Source organism: Chaetodon trifascialis, chromosome 10 (assembly GCF_039877785.1).
Source record: "Chaetodon trifascialis isolate fChaTrf1 chromosome 10, fChaTrf1.hap1, whole genome shotgun sequence".
Classification (NCBI taxonomy): domain Eukaryota; kingdom Metazoa; phylum Chordata; class Actinopteri; order Chaetodontiformes; family Chaetodontidae; genus Chaetodon; species Chaetodon trifascialis.
Genome location: NC_092065.1, coordinates 27,613,458 through 27,632,190, shown reverse-complemented (window position 1 = coordinate 27,632,190; position 18,733 = coordinate 27,613,458). Strand labels below are relative to the sequence as shown.

Here is an 18,733-nt window from a genome sequence, read left to right as displayed (position 1 = left end):
TCCCCGATCAGATAAAGCTCTCTGTCTGAGTTTGTTCATCGATGCTCGGCACGACTGAGCGGCTCAATAAACCACTTCTTTATTTACTGTATTCACAGCGTTTAGGGAGCATCTCTGCTGCGCCTCTCAGTTTTCTGGTTCCTCATCTCTCCTCATGAATAATAGAAGGTGGAGGTTTAGGCGGCCATCCAGGCTGCTGGGGCGTCAGATGGCCACCGGGGAAGTCCAGTCCCTCACAGCTTTAAAAGGCCTCCAGCAGCAGCAGAGCGCGCTGCTCAAACTGGTGCGCAGACTGGGATGGTTTTACTCTACATTAACGTTTGTTTTTCTGATCAAAGGCTGATGAAGAGCCAAAGGAACAGACTCTCCGACGGTCGGACAAAGGACAACGCTGGAGATTAAAAGCTGTTTCAAACTCTGCTCCTCGCATTTGGCCTCACGCCCACGCACATTCACACTGAGATAAATCTGACCAAATATTGAAATAAATGATCTGTACACGAGCCGCAGCTCCACACAGACGAGACCTGTGCAACGAAGCATCAGTGTGAACGTGGACGCGAACGCTCGGCTGTCTGAGCGACGCTCTGCTGACTTCTCGACCGCCAGCAGAAGCAGCATTTCTGTTGCGGTCGGCGGCTTTTGGAGGAGATTTGAGCCCGCGGGCCAACATGCAGTCTCTTCCCTCAGAGCTGTGTTCACTAAGCAGGAAACAGAGTGGGAGTAAAGAGCGCTCTGCATTAGCGGGCGACCCCCCAAAAGCATTCAGTGACATGGAAATGTGCACTCGGTCGAGCATGAGCGCTAAAAATGAGATAATGAGCGGAAGCTGTCGAAGCCGGACGCAGACGGAGGAGATCACGGAGACGATGTGAGCACAACAATCGATGGCTCAAACTTTCTCCACAGGACTTCAGGACGTGGCCATTAAAGAAAACGAAGGAAGCGGTCATGAATTCCCGCCTTCAGGACGAAGCCCTCTGACTCCAGTAATTACATCAAGTCCACGAATACTGATGCTGCTCATTTATGCAGCATAATGGTGGAATTATGGCCGAGATGCAGAGCGCAGCTTTACTCCTGACCGAGCATTAACACTTCTAATGTTCCAGCTCTTGGCTGAGGATCTTCACATCGTAGGTGGTCACAAACTTCTCTCTTATTCTGATGAAGATCAACCTTTGCCCGTCTTGTCTTGGGAGCGACGCGGGTGTTGCTGCGGTGGCAGAGTTGAGCTGAATGTCTTCACACCGACAGCTAAAGCAGAGAGGTTTGGACAGGTAACGCTAACCTGTGTCAATGTGCAGGTTAGACATTAACATACCTGCATTTCATGCTAGCTTCTAAACTTGAACACGATGTCTCGTATTGTGATTTCTCGCGTTAATGTGTTGCCTGAACTCTGGACCAAAGCGGCCCTTATGAACAACAACTTTTGGTTCTCGATATAAGCTCCTCATGTTTCCTTGGTTTGCTCGATCTGAGCGACGCTAAACATCTGCATTTTGACTGTGCGTTATAGAGCTTCCTATGCGGAAAATCACGCCCTGCCCTCCATCTGCAGTCTGCGGCACAACAAAAGACCGACGCGCCGTCATCTGTTAACCGCCTGTCGAGCGCAAATGACTGACATTTGCTTTTTAATTTGTGAGCGAGCAGAGAAGTGCAGGTTCATCAGGAAGAGAAAATGAGACACAGCAGAGGGAAAGAGTTCAGTTTGAGTAAGACTATTATTGTCAAGTGGGTTTTATTCTCAAGCTTATTTTACATTCACACATTTCTTTGTCTGTTTTTATGTTTATTCTCTGTCCTCTTTCAGGGGAGGCACCTGGTGCGTGTAATTTGTTTGTCATAAAGCACTCTGAGCTGTATTTCTTGGATGAAAGGTGCTGTACGAGTAAAGTTTATTGTCATCATAACCAGGTAAACACGTGTGCTGGAGATGCTGCTGAGGCAGAGGGACTGCAGGGCGAGAGGGGAGGAGAAATGGACAAATGAAGAATGGTGGAGAAACTGAAAATAAGAGATAATGGAGAAATGGAAGAGACGGAGGACTTAGTGAGACAGTGCAGGGGTGAGAGACGGCGATTAACTCTGAGGCTGGAAACAGGAGAGACGGAGAAAAGACGAAAAACTATGAGCTGAGGAGAGTTTAAGAAAGCGAAGGACGGACACTCCGTGGTGAACTTTAATCTCGTCTTTTCCAGCTTTTAAAAGCTGACGCAGACGGCCGTCCATCGGCAGCACAACGTGAGACGCTGCATGTGTTTATCACTGTTCTCACGCAGCGCTGCACAGCTGGCCAACGGAAATGAGGTGGAAATCACACCCAAGCAGCACCGTGGCGGTCGGCTTTCCGCGCCGTCACTGCGAGCATGTTCGCACGCTGGGATGAGCATTTAGTTCATATACATACTGGACGAAACAGTCCAAGTCTGAGCGCGTCAGATCGCCTCCACTCGCTCAGTTAAAGCACATCAATAGGTGGAGTTTTCAGGCTCATTAACAGCTCATCTATCAGCTTCTTTCAGCCCACTTATCTGTTCCCTTCTCACGATGCGACTTGGCAGCAGAGCTGAGTGACAGCTGGAGCTGAAGGAGGCCGTCGGATGTTCTGAGGTTCCCCAAAAATACAGAGCAGAGCGCAAACACGCACCCACAACAGGTGGAGTCCGTTCACTTTGAGGCACATTCAGCGTGCACGGTCCTTCAGTTCAGGCTGTCCAAGCGGACGCCTGCATGGATCCTCCATTCTTTGGAAACGTGATGACATTTACGCCGCGTGGACCCTCCATACAACACCTGACACCTGATGCAGAAGTGTCACACATAAAAACTGCGACAGGCACAAAGCACATTCACGTACTGCAGGTAGAGTCGAACAACACGCAGCACGTGAACCTACACGTCTCCTCGTGCACAGATTTCAGGGTGTTTCTGCTGACGAAGGTGGCGTAGGAGTGACAGACTGACATTCTGCTGCTTTGATTAAGTGCAGAGAGTTTCTTCCTTTCTTAAACAAGTGCCATTCAAATAAATGTTTTATCATCCGTGTGTGTGTCTGTTTCTGAAAGAATCAATGATGGAGGAGGCAGCACACACGCCGACTGCAGCACTCCTCCTCCTCCTCCTCCTCCTCCTCCTCCTCGCTCTCTTGTTCTGGGCTTCTCTTTTCATCATAATGGGCTCCTTTCTCTCCTAATGGTGTTCTTCTCACAGGAACGCCTCAGTCGATTTCACACAATATTACTGATGATTCACCAGTGGAGCCTGGTAATTGGGGGAAATATTCCTGTTCAAACACTTCTTCAGTGGAAAGACTCTCGCTGTGTGTGCAGGTGTGAGGTGAATTGACGGACAAGTGTTAAGAGATAGCTGTGGAAAAAAGCGATCCAATCAAAGGGACAGTTTACCCATGATACACCAGCACTTTGAATGGATTCCTCTTCACCGTTAAGTGTTCAGGTTTGAGTGACCTTGTGGATCCTTGTGTCAGCTGAATGTGATCACACGTCTCTGAGCAGATCACAGATATGTATTTGGGAGGAGACCTCGGTGAGTGTAATGAGCTAAAGTACGACGAAGACTTTAAAAAAGCACAAATAAGCACCGAGATGGACTCTGTGCTGATCATATTTCGATACAGATCACACCCACATCACAGCCTCATATTAAGGCTTAAAGTCATACAGTATATATACACAGATGTACAATTTACTGACTCAGCAGTACAAGCCGATTTAGCGTTAAGTTACTCTTAAAGTACTTTTTTGAGGCAAAGCAGCCACCTGCAACTCAGTCAGTGTTGACATGTTAGCATGCTACATTAGCATTAAATGAAGTCCATGAGGGGATTTCCTGATGCTGAAAGTCTTTCGTCTCAAACCAGGAAAAGATCAGTTCACAGTTTTCAGTTCACTGGAGAAACAAACAGGTGATTTGTCAAGCAGAAGCCGTTTGCTGTCTAAATGTGTTACTGTATTCTATTAACAAGCAGCGAGACGATCTAAAATCAGCCCGGTTTTAATCTCATTTTTACACGTCAGCTGTGAGTTTTCACACGTCCTGACAGTTTTCTCCCCACACAGACTTCTGTCATGTGACGCCTGCGTTTCCTTTCTTCACGTTTCGCCTCTCTGTCGTCTGATTTCACAGTCAGCTGATCCGGACACAGGCAGACAGCTGTAAACACACCGGTGTGATCGCAGGTGAAACACACTGAACACGTACTGACGACAGCACATGCGGATACTCCAAAAACCTGATCCCAACCATCACAACCCAAAAACACTGATGATGAACAGGATCCTCCACAAGCCCAGTCATAAAAGCATAGAAGGGTGAAGACAAGGAGGATGCAGGATAAAGAATGAAAAAACAATATGTAGAGATTATAGAAAAGCTAGCTGCCGTAAATACTACTGCCAATATCAGCATAAAAAAACGACCAGTCACCACATGCTGACATGTACCACCACTGACATCACATAACAAAAATACTCACGTTGGCCTTAAAGCTGCAGTAGGTTACTTGTATAAAAGTAATTTTTTTGTCATATTTGCTAAAACTGTCCCTATGTCCAGACAGCAGTACATGAAACATGTAATCTGTGAAAGAAACGGCTCCATTGGTCCCACCTACTACTCCTACTGCCATTTGCAAGAATCCAACACGCCCGACACAAAACAACCAATCAGAGCCAGAGGAGCGTCTGACATCTGTCAATCACTGCTCACACACACTGCAAACCGCCCCCTCCCTCCGCTCAGTCAAACAGCTCTGTGAGCGGCGTCAGGAGGCGAGTGAAAGCTATGGCGGAGAAACAGCCAATCACAAAGCAGAAACTGCCCAAACCGCCGCTGCCAACAACAGCAAGACAACAAATACCCATGAAGCTAATATGGTGATTGTTACAGTAACACTCCGCAGCGCGTACGCTATGTTAGCGACTGTGATGTAGCGGCTGGGCAGAGTTAGCTTGTTTCTGATGCTAAAGCTAACGTTACTGGTTGTCATGGCAGCCGCAGACGCCTCTAGCAGAGCAGAGTTTGCAGTCTGACGTACTTTTGCCATCAATGCTAAAACATCTCTGAACTGCTGACATTGTTCCTCCATCGCCTTCCTGCTCTATTATGAGGACTTGAGCACAGTACAGAACATGATACCTGATCCAGGTACATGTATTGGTGGATCCCTACAGGAAAATACAAAAAAAGTACAATTCCTAATGTTTGGAGTGCGAATGAGTGTTTGTGGTCAGATCATGATGTTTTGTTTGCAGAGCCACTACATCTTTCCTGTTCACCTTTCTGATTGCTGCTGTTGTCCCAGTGACTCAGCCTGTGCCGCTGACTCACATCATTCATCTCACAACGCAGACGAGGTAGAAAAACAGTGGCGGACTCATGCCGCTGCCTCGCCCTCTGCCTCGTTTGTCCCATCGGCTGCATCATTTAACAGGAAGCGATTTCATTGGTCGTTCGCTCGTTTCTGACGTGTTTTTTCCATCGAGTTGTGTCTTTAACACTGTCCCTCAGTACAGGAAACCTCCTCCGGCTCCGAGGCTTCAGGTCGAGGTCGTGATAGCGTTTGCTCCTCGTGTTTAATCCTAATCCCGTCACCTCCTGATGATCTCATCCAGCACTCCACTTCAAACTCGTTACCTCGACTGTGCTCTGTCTAAATAATCCGGTGATGAAACGTATCAACAGTGTTTACACGTGCTTAAAGATATTGAGAGTGATGAACTGGCTCTGTTTGATTGTGAAGGGCTCTTTCACGCCTCCGGGGTCGAGTGCAGATGTGCGTCACGAGGACGGAGTTGGAGAGTTGTTCACACAGTAAAACCGACGAACAGACCCTGCTCAGCCTCGCAGGCTTAACGGACCCTCTAACATCAGCTGACGGATGATCGTCTCGGACTGCACAGATAATTAAGAAAATGGATGAGAATAAATTAACTTCACGTCGGCAAACGATTGGTAAATACAACAAATATTAAACGCTAACAGAACAATTGGAGTCATTTTCTATCAGCGTTAAAAGCTCACTGATGGATTATCCACAGGAAGCAGAAGCTCCCGCTGTCTGCTCTGAATAACTTCAAAACATTAAACTGAGCTAATAAACATGAGAAGAAGAAAAAGTAACCGCCACATTTTTCTTCCTGCTTCGCTTCAATTTGATCTGTTAACATCGGTTTGATGTTATTGATCGAGAAACATTTTAATGACCTTCATCAGCTTCCGTCCGGCTCTGACGTGCTGAGATGGGGAAAATATTTCTGATTCAGGATTCTCAAGAAGATTTTCAACACAAGGGCGCAGCTCTTCTCTGAAGAAGGTGAACACTGAAACAGGCACACACACTTTAACACTGAGGTTCCTGCAGGTGTTTTCCTGGAGAACAGAAACCAGATTTTGGTGACTTGCTGGAGAAAATCATGATCTGAGATCCTGGTGTTCAACCGCGGTCAGGACACCACTGATGTGCGATGTGCAGGTATTCTGACGAGTGTGTTTATAGAGGACGCTGTAAATGCTGCTTCTACTGTCCGGCCCCTGAGAAAAAGGTGCAGCACCGAATGAAAAGAACACCTCTCCCACTGTTCAGCATGGGGGTGGATCCATCACGCTTTGGGCTGTTGCAGCGAGTGGATGGGGAATATTTCACTGGTAAAGGGCAGAAAGGATTCCACGAAATACCAGCAAACTCTGGATCCAAGCATTACTCCGTCTGTAAAAAGCTAGAGATGAAAATAGGATGGCTTCTCCAACAGGATAATGATCCTAAACACACCTCAAAACCCACAACGGACGACCTCAAGAGGGCCGAACTGAAGGTTTTGAAGTGGTGCTCACGGTCCCCCGACGCACACATCATCTAAAATCTGTGGATGGACCCCAAAAGAGCAAAACAGCCCCAGAAACTAACAGAAACTGAAGAATTTCGAAAGGAAAAATGGGTGAAAACCTCCAAAATGAGACCTGAAAACCCTCAGCTGGCTACAAAAAGCCTTTACGAGCTGTGATATTTGCCAAAGGGGGTGCAACCAAGGACTGAGCATACAGGGGCCCGAGCTGTGGCTGCAGGCGCACTTCTGTTATTTAAGACTGTAAAACAGGGGAAAAAGTAATCTCGCTTGAGGGATGCAAACCTTTGCCGCTGCATCAGAAAAAGTAAAGAAACAACAGAGTGAAAGTATCTGGAGGTCAAACACATCCAGAGTCCTGCGTGTAAAGTCAAAAAGCAGCTGTGGCTGCGTGAGATTAACTCTGCAGCAGGAGGTCAGGGAATGTCGTTTGCATGGCTATAATCAGCGATTTCTCCTGTGAGCCCAGCTATTTGTGATTATTACGGGCTGGACGTCCTTGTGAGGAAAGAGTGAAAAGGACAAACGAGCCGCCAGCTCTTCCCTGTCGCCTCAGCCATCGTGCAGCTTCCCGGGCCGCGCTGTCCTTTTCCTGTCCACACGGCGGTAATCAGCAAGAAAGACACCACGAGTCACATAAAGCAGGAAGATCAAGACATCTACGGCTAATACTCTATCATTTGAACAAAACGGGCCTTCACACCGGAGGAAACCGCTTTAAAGATGGTCATCTGAACCTGTGAGAGAATCTGCCGAGCTCAGCGTTTTAAAGGTATATATATATTTACACTTACTGCCTAAATAATGAGTGCTGATCAGGCCGCACTCGTAACAAATGGTAATAAAAGTAATAAATAAAAGAAGAGTAAACATTTTGGCGGCAGGTGCGTCCAGGTGAGCTCTTCAAGCCGTTTCAGAGCCTGCAGAGCCGCCGGTGAGCGGACAGACTGCAGATGTTCCTGTCGTAGTGTGAGTAGGTTTGTTTTCTGTACTCAGCTTTGTGTTGGATGGCCCGCAGCCATCAGATCCATCACATGTCATTTCAGTGTTTGCAAGACGCAAACCTTTACTCAACAGAAACGACGACGTTGGACATCGTACGATATCCTCAAATGCAATCCAATGCGCTGCCATAACCTCCATCTGTAGCTCATAACGTTCACTTTTTATGCATCAAATGTATAAATTCAAATAAATATTCACAAGAAGTCAACCCCTCAACAAGCTCTCTGAAGTGCAGCCACATCTTCACAGCTGTCAAGAGTTTTAGGGGGAACTTTGCCCGAACTCACCTGGTGCGTTCAAGCTCCACGTGGTTCCGTTTGATAAAAACAGTGTGATGTTCATTATTATAATGTTCATCGATGTTCATTAAATCATCAAACGCAGAACTTGGGAACAGTGAATTAACTCTAAAGGGATTGGCTTGTTTCCAAAAAGAGGGAGGGTCACATGAAGTTTGACATCTACAGTTTACTCTCCTTTAAGTCTGTGACGACTTTGAACACGCGTGTTAAATGTGACAAAAAGGCAAAAGAGGCAAAAAGCTGCTGTCAGTGTGAGCTGACCTACAACGATGCATTCAGGGTCCAATATGTTCAACAGAGCTTTGTAATAAACCTGTCTGAGAAAAACAGGACCGACAGCAGAGAACTGCAGCTCCAGCTGTGAGTGTGAGTGTGTGTGAGTGTGTGTGTGTGTGTGTGTGTGTGTGTGTGTGTGTGTGTGTGTGTGTGTGTGTGTGTGTGTGGTTTGTCTTGTAATTCAATGTGACTTTGCGACCGACGATGTAATTTGTCTCAGACGTGAATCAAGATGGATGTGCTTCCACGTCTCTCACACACACACACACACACACACACAGAGTGATGTTTCCATCACTTCAGAGGACATTAAATAGACACACATTTATTTCTGGGAGACTTACTGTCACCATAACGACTACTTTGCTAAGCCTAAACTTAACCTAAGCCTAACCTTACTCTAACCTTAAAGGCACTCAGTTTTTGGCGCTGTGTTGACCATTTTGGCAGCTTCCTCCTGGAAACACGCTGCTTGCAGTCTGCATCTGGTCGCTACCTTTTCATTAAGTCCTGACCTGCTATTGGCTGGAGGCCTCACATCCACTGTCCGAAGGCTGCAGCCCAGAAACGTCCTGACCGCAGCTAAATAAGAATATACAGGCCGAGCAGCATCACTGATAAACATACCACCACACACTTGTAATGAGTCATCAGTGAAGCTGAGAGGGATGCCTTTGTTTGCATTGTTTTTCAGGAAAATCCTGCAGAGTTTAGCTTTAAACCACCCAAACGTTCAGCTGTTTACATGATGGAGACTTGTGTTTGTCCCCTGGCAGCAATAACAACACTGTAACCACAGACTTCAGGTCTGAGATGGATGAAGACGGCGACGTCGCTGAGAGGAAGTCAGAGACAAAGACAGCAAAATGAAAAGTACAACATGTAGTAATGCAAAATAAAACAGGTGTAATGAATGTCAGAGTGATGCAGATGAGAAGAGATGAGAAGGACAGAAGACCAAAGCTGCAGTTTTACTTTATAAAGAAGGAGAGAGACAGACAGAGAGACAGAGACAGAGAGAGACAGAGAGAGAAAGAGAGAGAGAGACAGACAGAGACAGAGAGACAGACAGAGACAGAGAGACAGACAGAGAGACAGAGAGACAGAGAGAGAGAGACAGACAGAGACAGAGAGAGAGAGACAGACAGAGAGACAGAGACAGAGACAGACAGACAGACAGACAGACAGACAGACAGACAGACAGACAGACAGACAGACAGACGAATAGATGGAAATGAGTGAAGTGAGACCTCAGACGGCTCCTTCTTCAAACTTCCCAGTGATCTGAGGTGAGCCTGAGGCGCTGCGAGCTGCACAGAACAAACCGGTTTGTTTTCCAGAATAAAGAGCGAAATAAATGTTTAACAGAGACAGAAGTCGATGCCGTGCTGTCACTCACGACGCCGTGGCCGTGGTGAAGTCTGCCTCCAGGATTTGCAGATTTAAATCGGGTTTATTTGTTCACGGTCTCATCATGCAGTCTTGAGGTGGTGCTTTTCTGTCGGGCTGCAGTTCGAAAGGCAAACTTTGCTGCAAAGATTAATGAATGATGTGGGAACTGTAACCTCCACAGGCTGAATATTGCTTAAGATGCTCTGATACTGACGCTGCTACAATACCTGAGTTTCACTGTGGAGACCCAAAACATATTCTGAGCCTGTTTTCTGACAGAAACCCTGAATAAATCAAAGAAACAGCAGGTCAGAAATGTTAAATATTGTCTAAACGAGCAGACGTACAAGAACTTTGCACTGATAAAGCAGCGTAGAGCTGGAGATGTGCAGCTCAGAGACGACAGTATTTGCATGAGATGATGATGAAACATTTGATTTGAGGTCTGCTTTGGCTTCTCGGTGGTTTTTCGTACTCAGACACATTTGGGTTCTCAGCCCTGCATCTCATTTTCGAGCAAAATGACTCAGTTTTGATTGCAGCAATCATGCAGCGCCACCGAACAGACACAAGAAACTCAGACCTCAGCTGCAGAAAATAACATTCCCAGCAAAAAGAAACTCCACATGCACGCCGGCCCAGGGATGACGGAACAAAGGACCGAGACGCACAAAACTAAAAATCCTTTTTGCACACTCCTGTCTCCACCAGATCCAAAGAACCACGAAGATTAGACAAACCAGTCCAACGGTGACGGATTAAAAGAGCAGTGTTTACACACACCGGAGAGGGAAAACTGCAGTACTACGCCAGAGCAGGGACTTCTTTTGGACAGGAGTTAAATGTGGACACCGTCAGGAAAATCGTTAGCACGTCAGTGCTGCTACACAGGTTTTCCAGCCACAGGAAACATCTGCACATGAATGGACAGAGGGACTGATGGGATTTCGTGATGTCCAAACATACACTGATGGTTTAAATCATGAAAAGGTCGTCTTCAAGGACTCTGACATTCCCGCTGGGTTTGTCGTCGCTGCTGTTTTATCTACTGTGGTCTCTCGATTAGCCACGTCCTCCAGTGTCACCATGACGGACAAAACCTGAAGACGTTCTGGTGTCATTTAGGGATGACTCGGCCCCGCTCTGCCCCCTCATGGATATATGTTTAACCATCAGGGACATACAGATTTGAACCATGAAAGGTCGTCCTGCATTAGCTGTTTTCTGCTCCTGTTTGCACTGTAACCAACCACAATGGTAAGATTATCCTGAAACTGAAGAAAACGACTAAAAATGATCTTTATAATAAGAGTCTGTCTCTGCTTTCTGAACAGGTTTTTGGATGTCTGTCCTCAGTGTGTCTTCTTCTGTGTTTGACGCAAGTTATGATGCAAAAGCCGCCAATAAGGTGCTGAATTAATCACGATCTCACGACTGAGCCCAATACTTTTACCCTGAGCTGCAGTGCATTTAGTTTCTGACCTTCAGCTGTTTGGCGAACTCCACATGGTTGTCGTAGACGAGGACGTTCGCGATGATTTCTTCCCTCTTTTTGGAGAAGGAGCACGGCCCCTCGGTGACGTTCGGCTCGACTATGACCTTCAGCAGAGTGTGAGGACACCTGGTCCCGTCCCACACCTGAAAAGACACAAAGACATGACAGACAATGAGACTCAGCAGCCAATAAATGTAGAATGTGATGACACATAACACAAAGAACAAACAGTTTCTCATTTCAGATGAAGGAAATCTCAATGCTACAACATAAAATGATATTTTCAGATTTTAAGTGTGCTTCTCATTTGTCTTTTTATTGTTTTGTATTGCTGTTAAGATACTAATGGGATGGAGGCTTTTAATTTGAAACACTTGCAGGAACTTTAGAGTTTATGAACAGTAACTTCATGACTGGAGTCACTGAATAAAGAGTGCTAAAGGACGACGTGGCTGTGCTGTGGAAATGCAGGTTAAACTGGATTTAATTCCACAGCCCCTTCGTGGATTTAGGCCTTTATTTGAGACTCGGCTGTATTTCAGTACCAGGTTTCATTTGGGAATTTACAAATCAAATCAAAGTCATTCAAATTTGGTGATTTTATCTCCTGACGGTTTGTCAATCAAATGTCCAGAAAATTCACTTTATCAACACCTCAATATAAAATTATTCATATTATTACATAAGATTTAATCAGACCCACCACCCAGCAAACAAGCACTTCACTCTGAGACCTTAAAGTCTGTTAGTTTGAAGGACACACACACACACACACACACACACACACACACACACACACACACACACACACACACACACACTGTTTCCATTATTCGTAGGGTGATTACATAGACTTCCATTCATTTCCTAGAGTCTTACCCTCACCATAACCATAACCACTACTTGTCCTAAAGCTAACCTTAACTCAAAGTCTTCACCCTAAAATTCAATGATTTCCTTATGGGAACTTGCATTTTGTCCCCATAAGGAAGGCGAGTCCCCACAATGTAACCGTGTAAACACATTTATGTCCCCACAACGTGAGTAATACATGGCCACACACACACACACAGAGCTCATCACATCATGTAAAAATCCACCGCTGCCATAAAACATCGTGCTCACTGATCTGCATGGTCTTAACACCGAGAGCTAATAAAAGAAACGCTCCCACAGTGTAAATGATATGGAAAAAATCTGTGATGGTCGACAAATTTATATCATCTCAGTACATATCATAGCAGCCAACCCCATTTCTCCATGACAGCTGGAACCAGTGATGCTCTGTGTTATTGACTGATCACCATTAGTTTCTGTCAACGGAGTGATCGATCAAATAAATCAACTAATTCTTTAAGCTCTAAAGTTAAATCTACACTGCGACGTGACAAACTCTGAGGTGATGATGAGGAAAGGTCTACGCTTCCTCCAACGACCTTTGATGATTTGGAAAGCATCCCCTCCTGGTTGCATGAGTCGTTGTGTAACAGCGGGCTCGAAGCAGGAATCAGCGCGAGCAGAATGGCAGCAGACCAGCAGCCGCTGCCAAGTCCCGCTCAGATTTATCTCCTCTATCAGCCTCGCTGGCAGGAAACCAGGCGCCACTTACAGCCTCATTTCTGCTCTGAAAACGGAGGCGGCAGGTAAAACAGCTCAGGACCCAGATAAAATACACGAGCCCTCCTCCCACTGAGGCCAACTGACTTCACTGCAAGACAGATGAAGACTGAAGGCAAACAGCTCCACTGTGCCAAAGGAGAAACGCAATGTGAACTACTTAAGCAGGTGAGAAGTTTTAAAAGGAGCCGTGGATGGAGGAACAAGGAGGAAACAAGACAGCAGCGCAGCTACATTACAAGGCGACAAGTCGCATTAACATCAACCGCAAGAGGAAAACAGGTGACTGCGGGTAATAAACACAAGACACTCGGAACAAACGGAGATAAGCTGACAGTAAACAGCCTCCAGGGAAGCTTCCCGGTGAGTGTGAGGCTGCGGCGTGAACACATACTGTGGTGATCCTGCGCTGTTTATTAGCAGCAAACATCACAGACTAAAGATTAACTCCAGCCTCAGATCGACTTCATTCGCCTGTGATGTTGAATCTATTCAAATTAAGTCCTGGAGTCAAGAATAAAAACAAAACATGGCGTCTGTTCTGTCACTACTGCTGTATTTAGGTTCAGGGATATATGGAACACAGGACATGACAGATTGAACCGGTTCGCCGGTTCAGGCGCCCGCTGCCAGCAGCCACGTGGACGTCCCTTATGACGATGAGTTTTCAGATGTCCCCTCGTTCATCTGACAGCGAGGGGCAGCGGCGTGACTGCTTCTACCGAAGTCTGAAGGTTTGCTTTCAATTGACGATCGATGGATCCATCACTCGCTGACCTGACAGGTCGTAGTTCGTAGACAACTGTTCAAACAGTCGCTTGCTAAATATGTGGCCTTCATTGTGATTACTGTAACCTGTTCATTTTAATGAGCTTCATGTCATATTTCATAAAAGTTCAGATTTCCTTGGTTCATTGAAGCGCTCCTCGCTGGTGAGGCAGAGCACCTCCTCCATCGAACCCGTTACCACTGCAGGAAAAGGGCGTCTGGTTAAAACTCGCTGGATCTACATTCAAAGCTTCCACTCATCAGCTTCACTGATTTCTGTAAACATCTTCTTATTGTGAATCTGATGCAGCAACACGTTTCAAAGACTGGGAAAGATGTGGAACGCTCCAAAAACACCTGTTTGGATCATTCCACAGGTAAACAGGTTGATTTGTAACAGGTGACAGGATCATGGTCAGGGTTAGGGGCTAGGCTGAAACTCCTCATCTGTTGTATATTATTGGATTTTTCATAAAGTCATAACATTTTGGTGAACCCACTGCCTATTACGCAATATTTTCTCACAATATTACTTTGGCTTTCGTCTTGAAATCTCAGCAGTGGCTGTGATGAATCGTATAAGAGCACAGACGTGCTGTTGCTCCACCAAACTGAAATATCAGAACAGCTGCTGGACTAATGACATTCTCATTAGCTGTTTAGCATGCTAACATGCTAAACACCATGATGAACGAGGTAAACATTGCATCTGCTGAAATTAGCATCTTGAGAGGATCATGATTGGGTATGAAAGGGGCATTGATGCAGATTCCACAGCAGCCTCAGGCTCATCTATCCTACCGCCCCTTGACCACATGATGAACACTAACACAGCCACAGCACCGTGTTTCATTAGTAATTCAACTCGTTAGCTTCCTCTGCAGTTCCTCACGGCTTACCCTCAGCAGGGTGCAGGTGGTGTCGATGGGAGCTTTGGCCAGCAGCTGGCAGGTCAGGTCGAAGTAAGACCTGGGCTGAACGGCGGACAGGGGGATTGTGGGAACCTGAGGGAGGAGGGCCTGGCTGGCGGCCCAGGATCGCAGCTCCTCCACGGTCCGACGGTCCTCCTGGTCGAAGCGGAAGGAGCGGCTGGAGGTCCTCGGCTCCACGGGTCCGCCCACCGCCCCGTCGAATGTCACCACGGAGAAGCCGAAGGTGTTGACCAGCGTGATGGAGTCGTTGAAGAGCTGAGTCTGCGCAGAGAAACGAGGAATTATTCTTAACGTTCGTTTATCTCAAAGTTACATAATCCCAGGTGAAGAACTATAGTTTGATGTTTTATCTCATGACTTCCATCCTTTAAAACTACAAACTAACGTGTACACTTTAGTTTCACAACAAAAGACATGGTTACTAAAAGAAGACGGGACCTTGACTCTGTGCATGCGGATGATGTCTCCGATCTGAAAGATCTTGGGATGGTCGTCCAGCTTCTCGCAGAAGACGGTGCAGCTGATCTTCTGGTTGGACTGATCGGTAATCTTCAGGCTGGAGCAGAAGTCTGTGGAGAGAAGACCTCCTGTGGTTACAGCCTGATCCTGCGACGTGATGTGACCCCACAGGGAAGAGATTAACCTCAGTGTAAAGGCTCTGTCACCTGTTCAAATACAGGTGATGTCAACATGCATATATACAGACCATCCATACCATAATACTTAAAGCCCATAGCAACCCCCGCAGTCCACGTGACAACCCAAATAACCAGATACTGTCCCCAGAGCTCTGACATGTAACACTGCATGTGTTCGATCTACAACAAGTGCACACTGTAAATACACACAACACAACCAAGTACACACAACACACTAATACACACAACACACTATAAATACACACAATACAACCAAACACACAAACACACTGTAAATACATACAACACAATATTTGCAGTATGTTGTGTGTACTTGGTTGTGTTGTGTGTATTTACAGTGTGTTGTGTGTACTTGGTTGTGTTGTGTGTATTTACAGTGTGTTGTGTGTACTTGGTTGTGTTGTGTGTAACAAAGTGACTCTTCCATTAGTTCAGTGGGAGACGAAGCAGAGACACAGAGCTGGACGCAGAGCTGGAGACAGAGCTGGACGCAGAGCTGGAGACAGAGCTGGACGCAGAGCTGGACATAGAGCTGGACATAGAGCTGGAGACAGAGCTGGACGCAGAGCTGGACATAGAGCTGGACACAGAGCTGGACACAGAGCTGGAGACAGAGCTGGACATAGAGCTGGACACATAGCTGGACACAGAGCGGGACATAGAGCTGGACACAGAGCTGGACGCAGAGCTGGACGCAGAGCTGGACGCGGCCGGTCACGACGGTCATTCCAGGCTGCTCTGTGTCCACTGAGTGCTTCTCCACTGTCAGGTCAGACGGACTCCTCTGACATCTTTAAAACACTGTGAAAGACGCTGAAAGTGTCCAGGAAGACGATGACACACACACCTGATGACGCCGCGCTGCGTGGCTGCAGGCTGACAGACTGAAACGTCTGGTGTTCGCTGTTTTCTTTGCTTCCATCGCTCCTCCCCTAACCCTCTCTAACCCTCTCTAACCCTCTCTGCGCTGTGATATCAGCTGCAGTGTGTTAACGGGGAAGTGAAGCAAACGACTGAGCGCTGCTGCAGAGGTGCAGTGGATTTGATGAATGCAGCTTCCTGCGTGATGCTGATGAGGACTGAAGCTTTTAAAGCCCGTTCAAACCCAGACGCTCATTATGAGACGATCAACACGGAAACTGAAAATACACTCTGCCATCCCACTCCTCTCCACACCTTTCTGAGCGCGTTACACCGATAATCAGAGACATTTGCGTCTAAAAAAAGGGAAAATCTCTGCTTTCACTCAGCGCTGATCCGGCTTTTATCACTTCATGAAACATTTTCACTTCTTTTCTGTCTGTCAGCTTGTTTCTGTCTCAGAGGAGGTGATGTGGTTTATGTTCCCACTTTGGTTTACTGAAAACGATCAACCTGTCTTACATTTTTAAACAGGCCACTAAAAATGTCTCAGACACAGCCGCCGGGCGTCCCGACGTCTTTGTCCAGGGTGCTGAAAAGGCTGAAACTCCTTATTTGTCGTTAATTATTGGATTTTTCACATAATTATAACATTTTGGTGAACCTACTGCCTATTATGCAATATTTTCTCACGATATTACTTTGACTTTAGTCTTGAAATCTCAGCAGTGGCTGTGATGAATCGTATAAGAGCACAGACGTGCTGTTGGACTAATGACATTCTCATTGGCTGTACTTTGTGTTTGGCGCCAAATGCTAGCATGCTAACATGCTAAACAAGATGATGGATGTGGTAAACATTGCATCTGCTGAAATTATCATCTTAATATTGCCAGTGTGAGCATGTTAGCATGCTAGTGTTAGCCTTTAGCTCAAAGCCTCTCCGAGCACCGAGCATGGCGGCAGACTCGGCATGTTTTTAGTCATTCGGGCTTCTCTTCCAGGCTTTTCTGTCCATCGTCGGTCTGGTTCAGGACTGACCTGTGCCGCGGCTCCTGAACGGCTGCTTGAAGAAGACCACCACCCCGTACACGTTGACCACGGATCCCGCCTTCAGGGCGTCCAGTCGGACATACGTGTATTTTGGAGCCTTGTTTGTCCTCGAAACCTGAGCAGAGACAAAGCGGAGTTAAAGCGAGGCCCCAGCGGCTCAGGTTAGCACGCTGCGTTACGGCACTTTAAAATACATTACGTTTATTTGACAGATGCTTTTCACTAAAGCAACTTAAATCCTCTCCCCTCCCACACACCCACTCACTCAGAGTGTGATAAGACACCGTGGGGTTCAGACCGCTGCAGTGTGTCAACATCCCTTAACATGTGCGATGATGCTGAGGAGAGGGGGCAGAATCAGGCAGGGGTTTCATCATTTACTCACTTTACACTTTCACAGCAGCTCATGTGTTAAACTATATATAATTTCACAGTTGTCACTACATTCACTCGGGTGTAATCCCTCGTCCATTCCTGTGCATAACATCGCCTCACTTATCATTTATCAACACGCTGTGACAGCAGGAGTCCAGCTGCTCTCTCCTCTGCTCTGTTCATTTGCTGCCGTCAGCTAACAATGAAGCTGCTGCAGACGGCAGACAGTCACTTCCTGCATGAGTGTCAGAATAAAGGTGCTGAGCTGACATTGTGAAGCCGTGAGATGCAGGCCAACACTTCAAACATAAGAAAGATCCGTCCATGTTTGTCTCCTCCTTCGCGTCATGTGGACATGCAGATGTTTGATCACAGCAGCTCTGGCTGTTTGTGAAGCATGTTCAGTGTTTGATTAGCAGACTGATCCCACAGCCGCACTGCAGCAGTTACAGTACATTTAAAAATACCTGAATAAAGACTTTCTGTTCCAGGCGGTGCGTTGCATCCATCATCACAGTGTTGTCACTGCTAACAGCTGTCACATCTGCATGCTAACATGCTAACCGAGGTCAGCTAAATGTTGCTCAGAGCAGCCGACCTGCATCACATGTGACTTTCAGCTAAAGATCTGAAAAATGAGCATGTGCTCAGAAAAGAGGAGCGCAGACAGAGGCAGTGTGTCCAACGTTTATTTTCCCAGCACTGCTTCCACAATACAAAACAAACCCATTAGCTCTTAAATTCAGTCTTTAAACTTTGATCGCTGGCTTTTGAAAACATTTAATCTCTCTTTTTTAGTCGTTTTCATTCTGTCCGTTGCATTTATTCTGCTCTAAAAATGTTTATCACAGCTCCACCTCACCATCACTCCGTCACGGGCTTCATATTTGATTGGCTGTCTCTCTGCAGGCCGACAGTCTGGTTTAATCGTGAAAGTCTCTGAGCTGCTGTGCCGCTGAGTTTGTATTTCACTCAGGAAGCCGAGGCTAGTTAGCATAGCTTCCGAATGTCAGCACTGATTCCCGCTGGATGTTTTCAGTCATGTTATTTCAACACCTGCTGAGTCACTGGCAGCGCTCACGCTATGGAAAAGGCCGGAAGCCAGCTGGCGTTAGCGGCCTCTCTT

General features: G+C 46.6%; 1 protein-coding gene across 1 annotated transcript in view; it reads right to left on the bottom strand.

Annotated features, from left to right (window-relative positions):
• pot1 (protection of telomeres 1 homolog) overlaps positions 1-18,733 on the bottom strand; it is a 48,190-nt gene that overhangs the window by 11,145 nt on the left and 18,312 nt on the right. The window contains exons 7-10 of the mRNA XM_070972287.1: positions 17,221-17,347; positions 15,098-15,228; positions 14,627-14,920; positions 11,330-11,485 (exon numbers count right to left, since the gene is read on the bottom strand). Of these exons, the coding sequence (XP_070828388.1) occupies positions 11,330-11,485; positions 14,627-14,920; positions 15,098-15,228; positions 17,221-17,347 (708 nt within the window). The remainder of the gene's footprint in view (positions 1-11,329; positions 11,486-14,626; positions 14,921-15,097; positions 15,229-17,220; positions 17,348-18,733) is intronic.